The sequence below is a fragment of the Cavia porcellus genome, unplaced genomic scaffold, assembly GCF_034190915.1.
Source record: "Cavia porcellus strain 051 isolate PalLab524CR breed Dunkin Hartley unplaced genomic scaffold, mCavPor4.1 scaffold_26, whole genome shotgun sequence".
In the NCBI taxonomy this organism is placed as follows: domain Eukaryota; kingdom Metazoa; phylum Chordata; class Mammalia; order Rodentia; family Caviidae; genus Cavia; species Cavia porcellus.
Genome location: NW_026947509.1, coordinates 23329778 through 23353088, shown reverse-complemented (window position 1 = coordinate 23353088; position 23311 = coordinate 23329778). Strand labels below are relative to the sequence as shown.

The following is a 23311-nucleotide window of genomic DNA, read 5'->3' as shown; positions in this document are numbered from 1 at the left end:
CTTACCTTTCTGAGCAAGTGAGGTGAACTTTTCTGAGTTTTCTCTGTAGGGAAGTAAGGAATGCCCAGCATATTTCACACTAGCATCAGTTTAGGAGCAAGAAAGCAATCAAAATACAGAATGCATATCTGCTTTCATACAAGCCCACAGATTTTTATCACAGATTATGTTACTCAATTGGGAAATGTCTAACACTTGCTTTGACTACTTCCTTAAATATTGTATTGAGTTTTATCTTTTATCAGAAGTCTTCATTTGTCAATTTAATCACAAGAAAGGATAAACAAATATGTAGGAAGGCAAAAGCTTCCCAACCTGGGGATCACGGTACATTCACCCTTGACCCATGTGGAACCCACACTTCCATTGCAACTGCTGCCTTCTCCTGCGGAATCCTCCCCTGGACTAATAGGGGCATGGAGCATCTGTTTCCACAAAGGGGAATCCTGTCCCCATGGTGTCCCCCAGGCTGCCAGGTGAAGTCACGGTCTCCATCTCCCTAGATACAAATAACTACAACCCAGGTCACTGATTGCTGCTCAAGCCCTCAGAGGAGACTTGTCAAATACTTAGCAGTTCTTTGATATACCACCCTTTGATCTGCTGTTTAAACCTATAGCGAGGAATGGAGTTGTTTTAGAGAATCTGACTGTGTGTTCTTTTCTTGTGTGTTCTTTTCTTGTGTGTTCTTGTCTATTTGCTTTTTGGCTACTTTACAGTAAATCATCCACTAAATGACTGAAGCAAATGGAAGCTTGCTATGTACATTACACATGACCACATGACAGCAAATATGTAACGAAACTCAGCTTCCACTTTCTGTAGTAGTTAGATGTAGTGGTTATATGACCTTGTCTAAATGGAAAAATAGAATAGAAAATGTGATAGAGGGACAAATTTAGAATGCATGATATAATAAGCATATTTCTGTTTTTGCAAGAAAAAGAAATGAACAACTCAGCCTCTTATTACCTACCAAATAAAATTTCAAGTTGAATTTTAAAGAAATAATTTTACAGAAACACACTCAGCAACTTCTGAAAGATTTTACTTTTATCATTTAACTTTGAAGTAGTCATAGTAATTATAAAATTTAAATAGGTCATAATCCTGAGTAAATAAGAAGGAAGAGATTCTATAATTGTTTTGGATATGATTTGTCTTTCACAGAGTCAAAGACCTAATGGCAAAGTATTTGCTAAATTCGTGACCAGTAACTAGATTAAAAAAGAGTCCACAGATCATCATGAAGTCTGCTCTAAATGGATTCCCAAAAATACTCCACTGAGGAATGTAAGTGTGTGTCAGTTAGCTTAATCTGTAGCTCCCTTCAGCTCCCAGCTTAATTCCACCACTGTCAGGCCTTCTTTTGAGGTGCTGGCTAAGGTATCAGAGAAAGACAAGTAGACAGTGGGATGAGCCACAGACCTCATGGCCTATAAGCCTAAGAAACCCCATTTCCTGTTTGGAGGAGTAACTAAGAACCCAGCCAGTAGTTAAATTTGAGGCACTCACAGACCATAAACTCTAAGCCTGAGGCACAGCAAAGCAGCCTGTGCAGAGGGATACCAGCCCCATGCTGCTCTCCAGCCTGCTGTGGGTGACTGTGGCCTTCATCTACTCGGGTACGGATGGTGCAAATACGAAGGCTGAACGCAGGCATGTGGTGCTTCATATGGGGAAGAGAAGGACAAGAGGATGGGAGAAAAGCAAGCCGCCTATGACTTCACTTTTGCTTAAGTCCTAAATTATTCTCTTTTGATATTTTATTCAGTACATCCGAAGATCAGCTCATTTTTCTGTTTGTTTCTACAGGACCCAGTGTCGCCCAGAAAGTGACTCAAGTCCAGCCAGTCACATCTGGGAGACAAGGAGAAACAGCCACTCTGGACTGTGAATATGAGACACAGTGGAGCTCAGACACTCTTTCATGGTACAAGCAACTTCCCAGTGGAGAGATGGTGCTGCTTATTTGGAGTACTTCTGGTCAGACCAAAAAAGCTGGTCGCTATTCTGTCGAATTCCCAAAAGCTAACTCGATGAGCTTCATCATTTCTGGTTTACAGATAGAAGATTCAGCCAAGTATTTTTGTGCTACTAGGGAAGGCACAGTGCTTGAAGTGACAGTAAAAGCTGAACAAAACTCAGGTGCTTCATGAGACAGGCTCTGCTGTGGGAGCCCAGCGGAGGCTCACACCTGCAGATCTCAGACCAGAAAAGGGCACTGTGGTTCCTTAGTCTGTGATCTGGATTAGAAGATTAAGTTCTAAATAAAACTCTTTTCTGTCTCATTTGGAAACATGTCAGGGACATGTTTTGGTGCGTTCTGTTATGTGTTTTTGAGTAGGTAAAAGAGGATAGAGAACATGTAAAAAGTCGACTAAGATTGTAAACTGGCCAAATAATAATTTGAAGTCTTAATTTCACTTTAAAATATTAACCATGCATATGTAAATGTAGATATAGGGAACAACAGTGGGAATCTATTTCTAGACTCTCTTTAGATTTTGGGTCAGGTGCAACCACAGGAAGAGAAGCAACAGAAGTAATGTAGCATCGGAGGGTAATGACGGGTTCTGCCTTATGCATTTGCTTGATCCGGAGACAGGGCTTCTGCAGAGCAAGGCCTTTGGATCTGCACTGGCCTGAACTGATGGGAGCTCAGAGAGACTCACACTGGAGAGAGGAATTAGGATGAGGACCTGAAAACAACTGAACTCCACAAGGACAAACTAGAACTTGTCTGCTTCTCATCTCACCTCCTTGCAATTTATTTGCTGGGTGAACCTCAAGCAGAATCACTGTCCTTTGCCATCCTGCTACATACATCCTTGTCCCAGGACAAAAGGAAACTGAGGATGCTGCAGTGGGAGGGGAAGGAGTCATGCCAACAACGAGCTAAGCTGGCAGAGCATCAGCAGCCTACGGGAGGTGCCCCAGGCCTGGAGCCTGAACCTACAGAGGTGGTAAGAAACAGCAGTTGTGGCACAACCACCTCCACTGTGTTGTACCGTTCTGCGGACAGTGCTATATCACAGGGAAGGAAGTCACATAAAATACACTCCCAGAGAGTTCAGCTGAGACAATTCAAAGGTAAACCTAGTACAGTCATGTGTCCTGCTAATGTAACACAATTCCTTACTTTACCAAAGTTAGTACACGTTAACAGTCTCCCCGCAAGAACATAAAAATAAATCCTTGTGTCCATCTGTGAGGAATTTTTATGCCTTTTTTTAGCTTAGATGCAAGCTCCTTGCAACTTAAATAGTGAAACACAAGGTTAATTTTCATTAGCACATCTAGTATCTCTGCATGCAGGCAAATGGAAAGACACTAAAATATTTTTATTCAAATATAAATATATTTATATCAAAATGAAAAGGAACTTCTATATCTCTGTGGTCTTTGTTTCCACAAATGGTCACATGATTGCAGTTCATTGTTTATAACTGTCTGTTTCATAATCTCTTTGCTGATAGCAAGCACCACCCTTCGTGGGTGCCCTCGACTTTCTGTACAACAAGCCCTCAGTCAGCACAGTGCCATGCAGAGTAATGTAAATAAGTCTTTCCCTTTCTTTTGGCCTGAGAGTTATAGGCAGACAACTGAGTATATTTGAACACATTTGTACAAAAAACAATGACCTCTTGTAACACCCAGACAAAGTTCTATGATCTTATTCCAGATAAATACTATTCTTAGAAATGTTTGAAATAATGTATAACTTCCCATTAAAAGCAATAGAAGTCAACAAGAAAAAAATAGTTTTAAAAATAATTAAATAAAACAAAATTTTCAAGCTATCATTCTGTGGACATGAAACATAGTTTAACCATTTATCAGTCCAATCATCTAAATACAAGAAGATTAAAAATTGTATACTTTGTTAATTTGATAATATAACAGAAAATATAAAAATGACAATTTTATTTCATAACTTTTCTGTGTATAGTATATTTTAAAACATTCACTACACAGTGTTACAATCTTCATGGTACTATCTTATCTTTTTCTGAATTCTTTTTGCATTGTCTTTCTTTGAATAATACACCTTACACTGTCCTTCTAGCCTTTCTTTTTTTTTTCTGTGAGAGGTATAATTTAAATAAAACATGTAACCACTAAACGTAATGGTGAAGATGTCAATAATTGATCTCCTGGCTGGCATTCAATAGTCTGATGTTTTTCAGTTATTTGGTTTATTAAACCTAATCTAAATTGTTAATGACTTTTTGAATTCCCTTGTTTTGAATAAATAATGAGTTCCATATTATTTGATCCAGAAGGTGCATCAATATTTTACAATAATATTTTCTTTGCCTTTTGATTACAGGATACCTTGTTAAATGTTGGTCAATTCTGTCAGCACCACTTATCAAATTATTATAATCACTGACCACTATGGAAATTTTGAAAAATATTTTAAACATTATTAAGTTTCAAGTCTTCTTTCTAGTTCTAGAATTTGTGTGCTAAGAATAACTTCCAGGGCTGGGTATGGTGGCTCATGCCTGTAGTCCCAGCACTCAGGAGGCTGAGGTGAGAGGATCACTGCGATTTTGAGACCAGCCTAAACTACAAAGTGAGTTCAAGGCCAGCCTGAACTGCATAGTGAGACCCCATCTCAAAAAAGACAAAAAAAAAAAATAAGAATAACTTCCAATAAGGAGATGTATGTTTTTGTTTTTCCATTTCATAACAGAGTTTTCTTCTGTTATGCTAATGTTTCTCTCTTTATCAGCTTTTTTTCTTTTGCAGATCTTTTGGCACTTCCCTCCTATTAAGACTCAGTGTTCCAAAAGTATCTATTATGTGTTGTAATAATATTGCATTCTAGAGAAGTATAAACAATAATGTCTAATGCACTTACTATTAGAGCTTTTATAGAGAGTAGCAGAAAATTACTGGTTATTTCTAGGAAATAAAATAAACACAAATTAGTAGAAAAAATAACCACTACTTATTGTTAGCTTTCACTAGAAACAAATACTAAGGGCAAATACAATGTTCTAAATAAAAATATGCAAAAATAACTGGTATAAAACAATAAACAATATAAAAGACATATCTCATACAAAGTATCATCTGACTGAAATGACACCTGCTGAGCAACCCCAGGCTAGTCAGTAAACCAACACACTGCTCAGGTGTTTCTGCAGGGTAAACTGTTCAGTGGTTAAACTGTTCTTGTTGAAAGTCACTCTTAAACCAGGCATACTGATACATATCTGTAGTCTCAGGTACTCAGAGATTAGTCCTGAATTGCGAGTTCAAGATCAGCCCAGGGAACTTAGGCCCTATCTTAGATAGACAGGTAGAAAGATACAGGGAGAAGGAACAGGAAAGAAAGAGGGAAGAAGAAGACCAGGGGAAAAAGAAGGGTAAGAAGAAGGAGAAAGGGAGGGGATGAAATAGAACATCTAAAAATGTGAAAAGTGCCCTCTGGAACCCTGAGATAGGAGATACAAGTTTAAACCAAGCATAGAATCTACCTCAAAAGTAAAAAAAGGTAGAGTGGGTGACCCGGGAACTCCAGCCAGAGGCATGCACAGGGCCAAGCCAAACCCAGGCACGTGCTGTGACTTCCACTATCTGTGCAGACCACCTTGCGGTACCCATGAACTCCAGCCAGAGAACCTTGGACTGCATGGATTAACCATACAGTATCAATGGGAGACTCCATAAGAAGAACTCAGCAGGCTTCCATCAGTGAGGTGAGTTTGCCCCTAAAATAAGAATAGAGTTTGCCACCTTAAATGAGTAAACAGAAGCAACAGAGAGGCTCCCTCCAGAAGTAGGCCATGGGTGAGCTTGGCAAGTGGGTGGTGAGTCCTTCCTCCATACAGACACTATCAGATAGCTTGAGGACAGTGCTTAGGGTTAGGATTAGGGTTACAGTTAGGGTTAGGGTTAGGGTTAGGGTTAGGCCTCTCCCAATCTGGAGAAAGTTGAAGGGGCCTGTGGGACACCCAGAGACATAGTAGGGTCCCACCTGAAACAAACACTATAAACAGGGAGATCTGGTGACTCTGAACAACGCAAAGTCATAATAACAGCAGGAACTAAGGCTTGATTTCCATCAGTCCTTCTAGGCTTGTAAGCCTAGGAAGAACATAGAACTCACACAAAAGGCCTTGCAGGGGGAATTTAGGTGACTGGCCCACCTCTTCACTGTGGGACTCAGCAACTGGACAAACATCAACTTTACAGTAGGACCCCAAGATACACACTTCCAACAGTTGACATTAGTGGGAGTGAAGGACCAAATATTAACCCAAAAGGGGAAAATGGCAAAACGAAAAACCAAAATGCAATCTCAAACATCTAGTCCACCAGGAGCAAGTACAGGAGAAACTAAAATAGTGGACTTCAAAAGTAACACACCAGAAATCTCTGGAAAGATAGCAAGTGAAATAAAAATAACTCCATGAAGCTATAGAGGAAATCAAACAAGAAGTACTCTCCCATGTGAAGACAGCAATAATAAGGGAATCACTCAGTGTAGCTAAAGAAAAAATAGAGAAAAATGTACAGGAGCATGGGAAACTGATTGAAACATTGAATGAACACTATAGGAAGCAAGCAGAATTCATGAAACAAACATAAGGAGGCATCCAGGAAACAAAACAGTGTATTCAAAGCTGGCAAAAACATTTAAATGAAGCTTAGGATAGGATTTCAGACCTTGAAGATAGGATCACAATTAGTGATCATGAAAGGATATAACTTTTAAAAATAACAAAACAGTGCAAAATGACAATCCAGTACCTTCAAAGTGATGCCAAGAGAAATAGTATAAGATTAATAGGCATTAGTGAAGATGCAGGAGTCAATACAAATGACATAACTAAAATATTCACAGAAATGATAGCAGAAAATTGCCCAAACATGGGGAAAAATATGATATGCAGATAAGTGAGGTATATAGAACACCAAACAATCACAACCAACATAAATCTACACCAAGACATATAATAATTAAGATCCCAGACATGCAGTAAAAAACAGAATACTAAAAGCTGTTAGAGAAAAGACACAACTCACCTATCAGAGAAAGCCCATTAGAATCATGGCAGACTTTTCAGTACAAATACATCAAGACAAGGTTGGAGTGAGGTATTTCAAGTCCTAAAAGAAAACAACTTTCAACCCAGACTGATGTGCCCAGAAAACTTTCATTCAAACTTAAAGGAGAAATAAGACATTCCCATGATAAAGAACAACTGAAGAAATTCATGTCCACCAAACCAACCCTAGAAAGACTGTTGAAAGACACACTAGATAGAGATAAAAATGAGCACAATCTCCAAAACAACAACAGAAAGAAAACACAAGGAAGGACAAGCAATTAAACAAAGGGGAAAAGCAGAAAGCAAGCAACTGGAACATAACATGGCAAAGTCAAGCCAGTACATATCAGTTATATACATAAATGTAAATGGCCTCAATTCACCTATCAAAAGAAACAGGTTCACAGAATGTATCAAGAAACACAATCCCACAAACTGCTGTATACAAGAAACTCATCTGACCCAAAAGGCAACTCATAGATTAAAAGTCAGAGGATGGAAAATAGTATTCCATGCAACAGGAACTCAGAAAAAAGCAAGGGTAACTATTCTATTCACAGACAACATGAATGCCAAACCTAAAATGATTAAAAGAGATAAAGAAGGTCACTACGTACTCATTAGTGGAAAAATTCAAGAGGAAGTATTAAGAATTATAAATATACATGCACAAAATACAGGAGCACCCAACTATATAAAACAAATGCTAATGGATATAAAAAAAAAAAACCAAATGCACAAGAACACAATTATAACAGGGGATCTTAATACGCCATTGTCACAAAGAGATAGATCAACTAGACAAAAAGTTGGCAAAGAAACAATAGAGCTGAATTATGCCTGTGAGCAATGGGCCTTAACACATGTTTACAGATTTTTCCACCAAACCGCAGCAGAATACACATTCTTCTCAGCTGCACATGGGACATTATCCAAAATAGATCATATATTATCCCATAAAACATTATTAAATAACTGCAAAAGTATTGTAATTATCCCATGCACAATATCTGACATAGTGCACTGAAATTGGAAATTAATAGCAAAAGAAATTGCAAAACCTGATAAATACATAGAAATTAAAAAATAACTTTTAACAGCCAATGGGCTACAGATGAAATTAAAGAAGTAGGTTTAGGATCCTTGCTGGAACCTGGCCAAGGAACTTTGTGGATTCTTCCTGCACTAGAACAGCTCAGCAGCTCTTAAGCCCACTGCAACAACTGCCTGTGCGGCTCCCTGCCATGATTGGTGGATTGTGGGGTCCCTGGCCTGCTAGCGTCCTCAGGTCCAGAGGGTGAGCAGCCTGTGGTGAGTGTCCCTGCACCATCCCCCAAACCAAGGGAATTTGGGATCCTTGCTGGGGCCCAGCCAGGAAACTTTGCTGCTTCTTGCTACACTGGAATAGCTCAGCCAGTCTTGATCCCGCCTGAAACAACTGCCCAGCTCCCTGCTATGGTTGGTGAACTCTAGGGTCCCTGGCCTGCAGGAATCCTCAGTTCCAGAGGCTGAGCAGCCTGCAATGAGTGTCCCTGCACCATTCCCTGAACCAGGGAATTTGGGATCATTGTTCCCACCAGTGAAGGAACTTCACAGCTTCCAGCCAAACCCAACCTGCACCATAGGGCTTGGGCCTGCCTTCTCCACCCCCAGTGATCCTCTCTCAACTTGGGGAACTGGGCAGCCAGAGTCCCAGGAGCTAAGGGCATAGAAGAGGATTTCCAACAGGCCCTGGGGAAGCCTTGGAATAACACTTGAAATATGGATATATAGGCAAATGACCAAACAAAAGACCAAAATACAATCTCAAACCACCAGCCCATCCCAAGAAACCCTAGGAGCTATGTACACAGAAGAAAATATATTCCCTACACCTGAAATACCTGACATAATAGCAACTGAAATAAAGAAGCAACTGCAGGACACTTTAAAGGAATTCAAACTAGAAATAATCTCCCAAGTGAAAGAAGAAATGATAAAACAAATGAAAGAAATACTGAAAATATCTAAAGAAGACACAGTTAAAAAATTGGAGGAACTGAACAAAAAGGTAGAACCCTGAAAGAACAATATAAGAAACAAACAGAATGAATAGAGCAAATGCAAAGAGATATACAGAAAATCAAAAATGCCACTGAAAGTTGTAAAAACCACCTCTATGAAAGTGAAGATAGAATTTCAGACCTCAAAGACAAGATTGCAGCTAGTGAACAGGAAAGGAAAGATCTTTTAAAAATAACAAGGTATCAGGAATTAACAATTCAACAGCTACAAGATGATGCAAAGAAAAAGAAAATATGATTGATAGGGATGAATGAAAAAGAAGGGGACAACTTGAAGGATGTCAAGAGGATATTTAGAGAAGTAATAGCTGAAAATTTCCCAAACATGAGAATGGAAACTCATATCAGGATCAGTGAAGCATATAGAACTCTAGATAGCCATAACCAAAATAAAAGTACACCCAGACATACAATGATCACCATCCCTGAAATCTATAAGAATAGAATATTAAAAGCTGTCAGAGAGAAAAGACAGATCACCTATAAAGGAAAACCTATCAGAATCACATCAGACTTCTCACCACAGACAAGAAAGTCAAGAACCGAATGAAGTGAAGTATTTCAGATCCTAAAGGAAACTGATTTCCAACCTAGACCAACGTACCCTGAAAAACTTGTCCTTCAAAATTGATGGGGAAATAAGATACTTCCATGACAAAGAAAAGCTGAAGAACTTCATGATCACCAAGCCAACCCTGCAAAGAATACTGAAAGACAGATTAGATACACTTAGGAAAAAAAAATACTAAGCAAAGCAGACAATTAAACAGAATGGAAAGATAAACATGCACCAGCAGCAAGATAACATGTCAACAATAAACCAACATGTAACAGTTAAAACCATTAATGTAAATGGTCTCAATGAACCAATTAAAAGAAACAGACTGACAGAATGGATCAAGAAACAATATCCAACCATATGCTGTCTACAAGAAACCCATCTAACCAAAAAGGATACTCACAGACTGAAAGTCAAAGAATGGAAAACAATAGTTCATGCAACAGGAATCCAAAAAAAGTGGGGGTGGCTATTCTGTTTGCAGACAATGTGAACTTTAAAGAAAGTGATTACATACTGGTTAGGGGAAAACTTCAAGAGGAAGAGACAACAATCTTAAATATATATGCACCTAATTTTAGAGCACCCAGCTATATAAAGCAAGTATTAACAGAAATGAAAAAACAAATTAGCAGTAACACACTTATAACAGGAGACCTTAACACACCATTAACACCAAGGGACAGATCAACCAAACAGAAAATCAGCAAAGAAATAACAGAACTGAACCACACCCGAGAACAAATGGACTTGATAGACATATACAGAGTGTTCCATTCAATGACATTAGAATACATATTCTTCTCAGCAGTACATGGGACATTCTCTAAAATAGACCATATATTAGCCCACAGAAGGTACTTAAATAAATGCAAAAGAATTGAAATTATCCCATACATGTTATCGGATCATAGTACCATGAAATAAGAAATTAATGATAAAAGATACTGCAAAATTCCCAAAACACATGGAAACTGAATAACACTCTCTTGAGTAATCAGTAGGTCACAGGGGAAATTATAGAAGAAATTAAGCAATACCTACAAGCAAACAAAATACAAATACAAATGGCCAGAATGTGTGGGATGGAATGAAAGCTGTCCTCAGAGGAAAATTTATTGCACTGAGTTCCCACATCAGGAAAACAGAATGAATACAAGTAAATAACCTGATGGTACACCGCAAACAAATAGAAAAAGAAGAACAAGTCAAACCCAAAGCCAAAAGAAGGGAGGAAATTATAAAAATCAGAGCAGAAATCAATGCAATAGAGACTAAGAAAACAATCCAAAGAGTCAATGAATCAAAGAGTTGGTTCTTTGAAACAATGCATAAAATTGATAAGCCCCTAGCCAACCTTATTTTTAAACAAGGGAAGAAAAAGCTCAAATTCATGCAATAAGGGAATGAAAAAGACAAAATCACTACAGACTCTGTAGAACTACAGAATATCTTCAACACCTATTTGAAAAAAATCTGTTCTAATAGGTTTGATAGTACAGAAGAAATACACAGGTTCCTAGAAACATATGAAGTACCAAGGCTAGGTCAAGAAGATGTAAAACTGCTGAACAACCCAATTTCTATTAATGAAATTGCAAATGTAATTAAGTCCTTACCTACAAAGAAGAGCCCAGGCCCAGATGGATTCACTGCAGAATTCTACAAGAAGTACAAAGAAGACTTAATGCCGACACTTCTCAAACTCTTCAATGAAACTGAAAAGAAAGTAATCCTTCCTAAGTCATTCTTGGAAGCAAATATTACTCTAGTACCACAACCTGAGAAAGACCCAACTAAAAAAGAGAACTACAGGCCAATCTCCCTAAAGAACACAGATGCAAAAATCCTCAATAAAATATTGGCAAATAGAATACAGCAAATCATCACGAAAATTATATACCATGACCAAGTGGGATTCATCCCAGGCATGCAGGGATGGTTCAACATAGGTAAATCAATAAATGTAAACCACCATATCAATAAAGCCAAAAGTAAGAATCACATGATCATCTCTATAGATGCAGAAGAAGCTTTTGACAAGGTCCAACATTCATTTATGATAAGAAACTTACAGAAAATTGGAATAGATGGTCTTTACCTCAATGTAATAAGGGCCATCTATGACAAACCAACAGTCAATATCATACTAAATGGCCAAAAAATAATGCTTTTACCTTAAAATCAGGCCCAAGACAAGGATATCCCTCATCACCACTCCTATTTAATATAGTACTGGAAATATTAGCCAGAGCAATAAGACAAGAGAGAGAAATAAAAGAGGTAAAGATAGGAAAAGAAGAAGTGAAATTATCATTATTTGTGGATGACATGATACTCTACATAGAAGACCCCCAGAACTCCATTGAAAGACTCCTAGATATAATAAATAAATTCAGCAATGTAGCTGGATACAAAATCAATACACAAAAATCAATAGCATTTCTATACCCTAGCAAAAAAAAATCACAGAGAGAGAAATAAGAGAAGCCACACCCTTCACACTAGCAACCAAAAAAATGAAATATTTAGGAATTATTCTCATGAAAGAAGTGAAAGCCCTATTTAGAGAAAAATTATAATACACTAAAAAAATAAATTGAAGAGGATCTCAGAAAATGGAAAGACATCCTTTGCTCATGGATCGGAAGAATAAATATTGTGAAAATCACCATTCTCTCATAACTATTATACAGATTCAATGCAATCCCAACAAAAATACCATCAACATATCTCATAGATGTAGACAAATCACTCATAAAATTCATCTGGAACCAGAAAAGACCTGGAATAGCAAGAACAATTCTAAGCAGCAAAGGCAAGGCAGGAAGCATCACGATCCCTGACTTGAAGTTATTCTACAAAACAGCTGTAGTAAAGTCAAAATGGTACTGGAATAAAAACAGAGCCGAAGATCAATGGAATAGATTAGAAGATTCAACCACAACTACAAACACACTCACCACCTTATCTTTGATAAAGGGGACAAACATGTTCACTGGAAGAACAACAGTCTCTTTAATAAATGGTGTTGGAAATACTGGCTCTCCATGTGCTGAAAACTAAAACTAGACCCATGCCTATCACCATGTACTAAATTAAAATCTAAATGGATCCAAGATCTGAACATTAAAACAGAAACACTAAATTTATTGGAAGACAAATTGGGTAAAAATCTTGAAGACATGGGGGTTAGGTTGTGAGTTCATGAACAGGAATCAAACTTCACAGGAAATACTTCCCAGAATCAATAATTGGGATCACCTCTTATTAAAAAGTTTTTGCATATCAAAAGCAATCTCCAGTATAGTGAAAAGAAAACCCACAAACTGGGAAAAAAATTTAGTGACTTGTCTCTCAGACAAAAGACTTCTGTCTAAAACATATAAATAATTTTAAAAAATCAGACCACCAAAATTCAGATCCAATTCAAAAATGGGCATCTGAGATACACAATTCTCAGTTGAAGAAATACCAATGGCAAATAAATATATGAAAAAATGTTCTTCATCATTAGTCATTAGAGAAATGCTGATTAAAACCACATTGAGGGGCTGGAGGTTTAGCTCAGTGGCATAAGTGCCTGCCTTGCAAGCAGGGAGTCGTGAGTTTGATCCCCGATACCGATAAAAATGAAAAAGCAAAAAAAAAAAAAAAAAAAAAAAAAAAAAAAAACACTTTGAGATTCCATCTCACTCCTGAAAGATTGGCCAGGATCAAGAAAACTAACAAAAACAAATGCTGGAGAGGCTGAGGGGAAAAAGGAACTGTCCTGCACTTTTGGTGGAACTATAGACTGGTGCAACCATTGTGGAGGTCATTTTGGAGATTTTTCAAAAAGCTGGGATTGTAAGTCCCATTTGTTCCAGCTATTCCACTTCTAGGCATATTCCCAGAAGAACTAAAAACCTCATACCACAGTGATATATGTGCACCCAGCATATATCAGCACAATTTGTAATAGCCAGACCTTGGGAAGAATGTAAGTGTACATCAACTAAGAAATGGATAAAAAGTTGTAGCATTTTTATGCAGTGGACTACTATTCAGCTATAAAGAATGATCACATTGAGATATTTATAAATAAGTTGGTGTACATATATAAATACCATATATATATATATATATATATATATATATATATACCAAATAGTTTCCCTAGTGTAAGAAATGGTAAGAATACATAAAAGTATGTGGTAATCATGATTTCCTATTATATTGTTTGAAGCCTTATAATGTTTTCATTCATTAATTGGAATGGTTTTATTCTTGGGTGTTTGATTTTATTGTCTGTGATGGTATGCACAGTTATTCACAAGACATTATAATATAAATGCTGATATAATATCATTTTGTTTTGAAGCCCCACCAAGCTTTTGTTCTTCTGTCTCCATCGGTTTTATCATGTTGTATCTTATTGGATTTTATTATATGTGATAGAATAAACAATTTTTTATAGTCAAGGAGATAATATAGAAGCTGTTGTTCATTTTATGTTAGTTGGTTCTAAATACCCTGTAATACTTTTACCCTCTTGAATGGTTTTACACTGTCTTGTTATGTTTGATAGTATATGAAGGCCTACTCAAATATTTCAAGGAAAGAGACACTATGGTGACTACTGTTACGTCAGGTTATCCTGTGGTGAAACACTATGTTGCTTAAATTGTTCCATAATGACCTGTGTTTCATCTTAATCCCCCCTTTATATATACTTTTTTAAATAAAAAATAATAATTATATAAAAAAGAAGTAAAGCAATACCTACAATTCAATGAGAATGCAGAAACAACAAACTGTAATCTGTGGGATGCAATGAAAGTGGTCCTAAGAGGGAAATATATAGCAATAAATTGTCATCCCAACAAAGCAGAATGAGCACAAATAAACAACCTAATGCTTCATCTCAAGCTTCTAGGAAAGGAAGAGCAAGTTAAACCCAAATCTCATAGAAGAGAGCAAATTGTAATGATTAGAACAGAAATCAATGCAATTGAAACTAAAAACAAAATACAAAGAAATAGTGAATCAAAAAGTTGGTTTTTTAAGAGAATAAACAAAATTGACAAACCTCTAGCTAACCTTATCAAGCAAAACAAAGAAAAAACCAAATCCATGCAATAAGAACTAAAAAGAGGGAAATTCCTACAGATCTCGTGGAAATTTAAAAGATCATGAATACCTGCATTGAAAATCTCTACTCACATAGAGTGGAAACAGAGGAAATGGACAGATTTCTAGAAACATATAAACTACCAAAGCTCAACCAAGAAGATATAGCAATTTTGAATAACCCAGTATGAGCTCTTGAAATTGAAAATGTAATATTAAACTTACCAACAAAGAAAAGCCCAGGATCCAGTGGATTCCCAGCTGAATTCTACAAGAAATTTAGAGGAGATTTGATGATAATACTCCTTAAACTCGTCAAAGAAATTGAAAAGTAAGCAGTCCTCCCTGAGTCATTCCTGGAGGCAAGTATTACTTTGATACCATAACCACAGAAAGAACCAATCAAAAAGAAGGACTATTGGCCAATCTCATTAATGAGTATTGATGCAAAAATTCTCAATAAATACTGGCAAATAGAATGCAGCAAATCATCAAGAAGATTATAAATCATGACCAAGTGGGATTCATTCCAGGAATGCAGGGATGGTTTAACATATGCAAATCAATAAATGTAATACACAACATCAACAGAGCCAAATACAAAAGCCACATGATCATCTCAATAGATGCAGAAAAAAATTGATAAAATCCAACACATGTTCATGATAAAAATCAGAACACTCAGAACACATGGTGTCTCCCTCAATCTCATATAAAGGCCATCTGTGACAAACCAACAGCCAACATTATATTAAATGGACAAAAACTAAAAGCTTTTGCACTAAAATCACAAATAAAACAAGGATGTCCACTATCACCACTCCTACTCAATATAGTTCTGGAAATACTAGCCAGAGCATCAGACAAGAAAGAGAAACAAAATGAATAAATATAGGAAAGGAAGATGTTAAACGATCACTATTTGCAGATGATATGATACTGTACATAGAAGACCCAAAAAATCCATTAAAAGAATACTAAGGATAATAAACAAATTCTGCAGTGTAGCCTGATAAAAGTCAGTGCTCAAAAATCAATAGCATTCATGTACACAAACAAAAAACTCCATGAGAGAGAAATTATGGAAATATTTCCTTTCACAATAGCATGTAAAAAAAATGAAATACTTAGGAATCAACTTAACCATGAATGTAAAGGACCTATATGCTGAAATTTATACTACTCTATAAAAGGAGATTGAAGAGGATATTAGAAAATGGAAGGATATTCCTTGCTCTTGGCTAGGAAGAACCAACATTGTGAAAATGGCCATACTGCCAAAACTGTTATACATTGACGTACCTCACACATCTAGAGAAAACACTCCTAAAATTCATTTGGAAACAGAAGAGACCTAGAATAGCAAAGGTAATTCTGGGCAACAAGGCAAGGTAGGAGGCATCTCAATTCCTGACTTGAAACTATATTACAAAGCCACAATGATAAAATCAGCATGGTTCTGGCAAAGAAACAGACCTGAGGATCAATGGAGTAGATCAGAAGATGGAAACACAACTACAAAGACATTCAGCCACCTTATATTTGACTAAGGGGCTAACCATGTTCACTGGAAAAAAGACAGGCTCTTTAATAAATGGTGTTGGAAAAATTGGCTCTCCACATGCCGCAGACTGAAACTATGCCCATGTATATCACCATGCACAAAACTAAAGTCAAAATGGATCAAATATTAAAACAGGAACACTAAATCTACTGGAATACAAGGTAGGTAGAAAACTTGGAGACATAGGGGTAGGCAGAAAATTCATGAACTAAATGCAAACTACATGGGAAACACTTCCAAGAATCAACAACTGGGATCTCATATTAGTGAAAAGTTTCTGCACTTCAAAAGAATTCATCAATAAAGTGAAAAGAAAACCCACAGAATGGCAAAGAATTACAGCAAGAAACCCCTCAGATAAAGGACTTATATCCAGAACATATAAAGAACTGAAAAACATCAAGCCCCGAAATTCAAAGACCCTCTCCAAAAATGGGCATCTGAGACGAACACACATTTCTCAAATGAAGATATACAAATAGCAAATAGATACATGAAGAAATGTTCACCATCACTGGTCATTTGAGAAATGCAAATTAAAACAGCACTGAGATTCCATCTCTCCTCAAAAAGAATAGCTGCCATCAGGAAAACAACTGATAAGAAACTGGCAAGGCTGTGGGGAAAAAGGAACATTGCTCTATTGTTGGTGGGAGTGCGGACTGGTGCAGCCACTATGGAAATCAGTATGGAGATTTCCTAGAAGTCTTCCTAGAAGACTAGGATTGGAAGTTCCATTCCACCCAGCTATTCCTCTCCTAGGTATTTTCCCAGAAAATCTGAAAAATTCATGTAACAGTGATATATGTGCACCTATGTTCGCAGCAGCCCAGTTTGTGATCACTAAATCTTGGAAACAACCAAAATGCCCATCAACTTCAGAGTGGATGAAAAAGATGTGATATTTTTATACAACAAAATATTACTCAGCTATAAAAATATTACTCAGGCTTCAAATGATCTTGAGGCTTACACAGATAAATTCAGGCAACTTGAGACTATCCTCATAAGTGAAATAAATAAGAATATTTATAAATATCACATTGTATCTCTAGTGTATAATTAATAAAAACCGTAGCAGTAATAAAACCCAAATTGTGTAACTGATATTGTAAAACAGAGAGGAAAAGAAAGTACTCTAAAGAATATAAATATATGTATGCTTAAGTGTGTAAGATATACGACAATATTACTAAGTTTTTGTTGGACCCTTGAGCAGAACTGCTTGCAGTCTCACTGTTTTAATGTCCACTTTGTATGCTTTAATTTTGTAACTTGAACAACTATTTCTAAGATGACACTATGTATTTTGTCAATTAGTGATTTCTTAGTGTTTTTTCCCCCCCTTTGGAATTTTGTATTATTGTTACCCTCTTTTGTCTTTTGCTTTTTTTCTCTTTAAATAAAATTTTTTGAAAAAGAATGTGTGTTTCTTTTGCTCATTAATTCTTTTCTTTTTATTTTTATTATTGCATGTTTGAAGTATATACTCATTGTACTCCACATGGGGAGTTGGTGCACATAGATAACAGATCTTAATTATCTTTTCTTGCCTTTTCCCTCCCTTCCTCTCCACCCTGTCTCTTGTTCCCCTTCTCTTTTACAAAAGATCAATTTTTCTTTTCCTTATTATCTATTTTTTGTTTTGTTCTTTATGTTAGGCTTCTCATGAAAGAAAAATCATGCAATATCTTGCTTATTTTTCTTAATAATTTCACTTAACATTGTAGTCTCAAAGTGCACTATTTACTTGCAAATGATTCAAGTGTACTCTTACCCAGGTTTCACTGTGCTGCTCAGGGTGACCTTGAACTCCTGGTTTCTAGAGATTTTCCTCACTCAATCTCTCAAGTAGGTTGGAGTACAGATATCCACTAGCGCATATTTGAGAGAATGTTTCTGAAACATGACTCAGAATACGACTTGAATTTCAAAAGTAACAAAGCAGCATATTTAAAAAGCAGTTAATTCTTCTACTTAATAGGAAAATGAAAAAAAAAATTTTTGAGTGCTCCATTTGTTTTCCTTAAGCATCCCAGAAAAATACTGTAGTCAGGTGGATGTGACTCCTGGAGCACAGGGGCAACTAATGACTAACACCAAGGAAGTGGATGTTACACCTTCGAAAAGCTTCCAATGCAGCAATGAGCTGAAGACCTAGACTCTGAAAGAGAAGCAGGTTTTACCAAGAAAATGAAGTTTGATATCTTTTGAGTTTACTATAAGTGAGGCATATTATTACACATTTCAGAATCATTGTTAAACATAAATATCAAAACTTCTATGATACAGGTTTTGTACATTTTTAGTCTTTGGAAAATGAGACACAGCTTTCCTTACTCTGTCAGCCTGGGTGCATCATCTGAAGGCATCCTGAAGAGCGGGGTTTGGGCTCTGAAGAAGCGCTGACAGCAGGGAGCTCATGTTTCAGTAATGATGACATTACTGGGTTCAGCTAAGCAAACTGGAGAAAATGATATGAAATTCCCACGGAAAACAGAATCAAAACGCATTGTCCAATCAGTTATCACTGCTGACTGCCGTATTTACTTCATCGCATCTCTTCGATAGCATTGGGCTGGGAAGTGTAAGAAGTCAGAGAAGAAGATGCTCCTGAAACACTCTGACAGTTCCCTTATCGGGACTTTCACCACTTGTCTTTGTTCTTCACTTTGTAATGCTTTTCCTTCGCATGGTGTAGCGCTGAACGTACTCTATATCTTTACTTAAACGTCAACATAGTATGAAACCTGTTTCTAAACAGAATCAGCCTCCAGCAACTTCAGGTGTCCAGAACTCAAGCAGTTTTGGGCGAAGCACTTGATGTCCAGCTAAAATGTGATTTTTGTGCTGGCTTCTTTGCTGCCCTCTACCGTTCGTGTGTGAAACTGTGGCGAAGCTTGTAACAGGAACTGCAGGGCTGAACCAGCCAGCCCGCGTGAATTTCCTATTGCAGTAATCTTATGGAGAAGACTCAGGAGTGGCTGGTTGTTGACCTGCTCCCTTGCCAGATGTGAAGGTGACTGACCTGAAAATGAAAATACATGAAGTGATCTGGACTGCAGGGTGTCTGTGCAACAAAACTTCACACTGTTACACAAGTTGGGAGGTTTTTCTCTGCTAGGTGAAATTTTATTTTCTATCTTGTCATTTATTGCATTTTGGAAATATCCTGAGAATGGATGGCAAAAAATAAGACATTTTATGCAATACTGCTTGGCAAACTTTCCATGGTGTACTGTGAATACAAAACTTTCAAAACAACCTTAATGTATCATTAAAAGTAAAAAACACGACAGCTCATGGATGCCTATGATAATTCATAAAATCTGCTATACCGTATGCATTACAAGATGCACCCCTTAAGATACTGTGAGATTCATCTTATGGATAGTTTCCCATACCATTTCATACCCTGCTTCCTAATCCCTGAATATACTATGTATCACCAAGTGGATTTGGCTGAGTATTTGAGTTACCTTGTAAATGATATGCATGTGTTCTCATTTAATTCTTATGTAAATTCTTCAAGATGAGTAACATATTTCCTATATGACAAAGATCTTGATATTATAAAGATAGATTGAATTTCTAGACCCCACTACTCATTTGCTGAGTGATATCGGAGAGGTGACTCACAGATTTTAAGCTTAGTAAATTTATTTCTGCATCTAGTGTTGAAAACATATAGCAAAAAGTGAATGAAATGGTGCATGTCAATGATGACAGACAACAATGCATTAGTTAAAGAAAAGGAAATTGAATATGTGAGAAGCTAAATAATTTCCTCAGTGTCACAAAGCGAGGGTGGCAGGAGAGACCTGCTCCTCTGCTTATGCAAAAAATAAAGTGCTTTTGTTTGGATCTGGAATCGAACTCCAGACCTTGCACCTGCCAGGCAGATTACTGAGCCGTAGAGCTGTATCTCCAGCTCAAGAGTGAAGTCCCTTTATAGAGGATGATGTGAGTCTTGTCTCATTAAATCACATGAATGTGTTGAACTAACTCACCAATGAACTTTTTAATCACAATCCATTTTTCATAATCAATTAAGTAGTATTTCCACAAAGAAAAGTGTTTAGATTAGAAAAATGCAAATATCTTTTTTATTTTAAAATTGACCTTAATCGTAGAAAATTGTAAATTCTAGGAAAGTAACAAGAAGAAAAAAATCATTTGTCCATTCAGATGTGAGGAAAAGTAGAGTTCTGCAGTATATTCCTATTGGATTTCTGTTTAGTCACATGTAAGGCAAGCAGAATTTACCAGGCTGCGAGTATACTCGGTATTGTGTGTCTTTTCATTCCTATGTCTTGCTGATATTTCATGTCAGTCATTTTTGTCTACCCCTTTTGCCCTGTTATATATATTGTCTCCTTGAAAACTGGTACACACACCACTTGGGTGGCACAGCAGAAAATGCCTAGGTCTGGAGGCCCCAACAAGCAGTTTCCCCTACATCTGTCACCCAAGAGCTGCACAATTCATGCAATATTCTTTCTCATCTAGTCTGTCTTGGTAGGTAACTAGGTAACTTGAAAACGAGACACTAACCCAACAATTCAGAAAACTTAAAATGCAAGCTTTTCCCCTTGGAAAAAATTCCAATTTCCACTTTAACAAAGACCTAGACCAATGACCAACTAACACCCCTCCAGAGCACTCCATGAGGAGCCTCCTGAAGCCCAATGATCTGGGATTGGTGCAAAACAACAGTACAGGTCACCCAGCCTAGGAGATCACCCCAGGATCCAGGGTGGACAGAAGAGATACAATGTGCTATTAGGAGAGACTGCTAGAAAGGAACATGCTATTACAGTTAGCCTTTTAGTCACTTCCCAGCAATGTGACCTTATATAACTATTCTCCTAAAATACAAATTGATTCTGCTGTTAGATGATTCCCATAAGCCTATTTTCTTTAGAGGGTTAAAAGAAGTAAATGGGTCACATGCCTGGCCCCAAACCTGGTAAAATTTGTTGGAATTTAAATAACTGCAGTGGTACAGGCAAGATCTTGTGAAAGATCGCAGACTCATCTTGCACTTAACAAGGGTAGAGAGAAGAGGAAAAAGAGTCATTAAAATGTTGTTAAATGTTCTCTGCACATCACTGCTGGTAAGTCGGCAGCTGTGGCTATTTTTTTATGGGCTTTGAATGCCCAGTGTTCTCCATGTACTTACAATCTGTGCTGAAATCCTGCAGCGGGGGGCCTGGAGATAGGGAAGAGTCATCTCCTGTTCATTTATCACTCAAGACTCCTTTCCAAAGCTTCTTGTGCAGAATGAAGCTGTGTGACATAGGAGAGAGGGAAATATTGCTATCTGTTATGTCCAACTCTACTGGACAGTTATATGTGCAAGTTCAGGGGTCAGTCTGTCTTTTACAACAACCCAGAACTACCTCATATAAATCTCAGAAGAGCAGATGTAAAATGAGAAAACAGGATATTTAGTCTTTAGTCAGTTGGAAAGACACTGAGCAGGTCTTCAAACTTTGTTCAAAATGCTATATTTGTTTGTTCTCTCATAAAATATCTGGTCACAATGTTGTAAATAAAATGTTTCATTTTAATACATTCCTTTGGAATCCATCCTAGTCACTACTCCATCTCTAATTCATTATCTAATTAAAGTAGTTTTTCTCTACTCTTTCCTCAATTCCCCCTCCTCATCCCTATTCAAATCCAGCCTCTGTTAGCATCACCCCCGGGGAAGATAGCATGGTAACACCAGCAGATTTGGGACTGATAATGTCAACACGTATTTTCCAATGTGCATCTTGTCTGAGACTCAGCAGTCTTCCCTCCACTATTTTTTAGGGTTTTGGGTACCAGGGATTGAGCTCATGACTTCCTGCTTGCCAGGTAGGCACTGTTCCACTCAGCTATATCCCCGGCCCCTTCTATTACTTTTAAAGTTCCATTTTTATATGTACAACATGCCCAGACCTTTCCAAAGTTAAATGAGTGTGCATATTTTTTCCCTGACCTGTACATACCCAGTCAGGCCTCCCTGATGGTGGAAATAACTTTAAATTCGGAGATAATGGTTATAATATTAATCTTAATGTTTATAAAGCTGTTTCTTTGCTTTTCACCTGCTATTTAAAATGAGGAATAAGGCACATAACAAATTATACAAAAGTTACACCTGAATCTCAATGAAATGTAAGACCACATGATCTACATGTTGAAAATTCCATTACTCAAGCGAATTTGTTTGTTTTATTTCCAATACAATAGCCCATCTCCCACGGCACACCTTAGACCACTCTGCTGACTTTCATTACCTACCCCTGGAGTTCATGGAACTGGACTGAGACTGGAATTCTGTTCACATTTCCAGGTCTGACTACATTCACTCAGTGTACTCTGCCATTCATTTATGTTGCTGTGCATTTTAGTTGTTTGCAGTTTTTCATTGTTGGGCACAGCTTCTCTCTATGAATATGCAAATCCATTGCCATTGAAATAGATTTTTGGGGTATTCAGAGTATTTACAGTTTGATGCCATACAAAAGGAGTAGCTACAAACATCAATTTCAATGCCTCCCCTAAGCCCTCAAATAGTCTGTTTCCTATTGTATCAGAATTATGATGCAAAGTTCCTGACAGTCAAATGCAGTCTCATGTGCCAGAGGCAGGCATGTGAAGGAACACTTTCCTGGAGACTGAAAGGTGTTGGTACAGCAGCTGTGCAAGCTTACAAACTACAAAACTGAGTGACAGAAACACCCATGTTCTTTAGTATATATATATATGTGTGTGTGTGTGTGTGTGTGTGTGTGTGTGTGTGTGTGTGTGTGTATTTGGTTGGCTTTGTAAAATACGGAACTGTGGGGAAGGGCTCTCTTTATTAGAGTGTAATGATGATACTGTGCTGTCTAGGTACTTGATCATATTCTCCATTTATTGTATTCAAATATAGGATTACTTTTCAAAT

The 23311-nt window shown here is 37.2% G+C and overlaps 1 gene segment (V, D, J or C); it reads left to right on the top strand.

Annotated features, from left to right (window-relative positions):
* Window positions 1-1510: 1510 nt before the first annotated feature.
* LOC111758128 (T cell receptor delta variable 1-like) lies at window positions 1511-2304 on the top strand. The segment is given in 2 exon segments: window positions 1511-1625; window positions 1816-2304. Coding segments are annotated over 2 exon segments (393 nt in total).
* Window positions 2305-23311: the final 21007 nt, after the last annotated feature.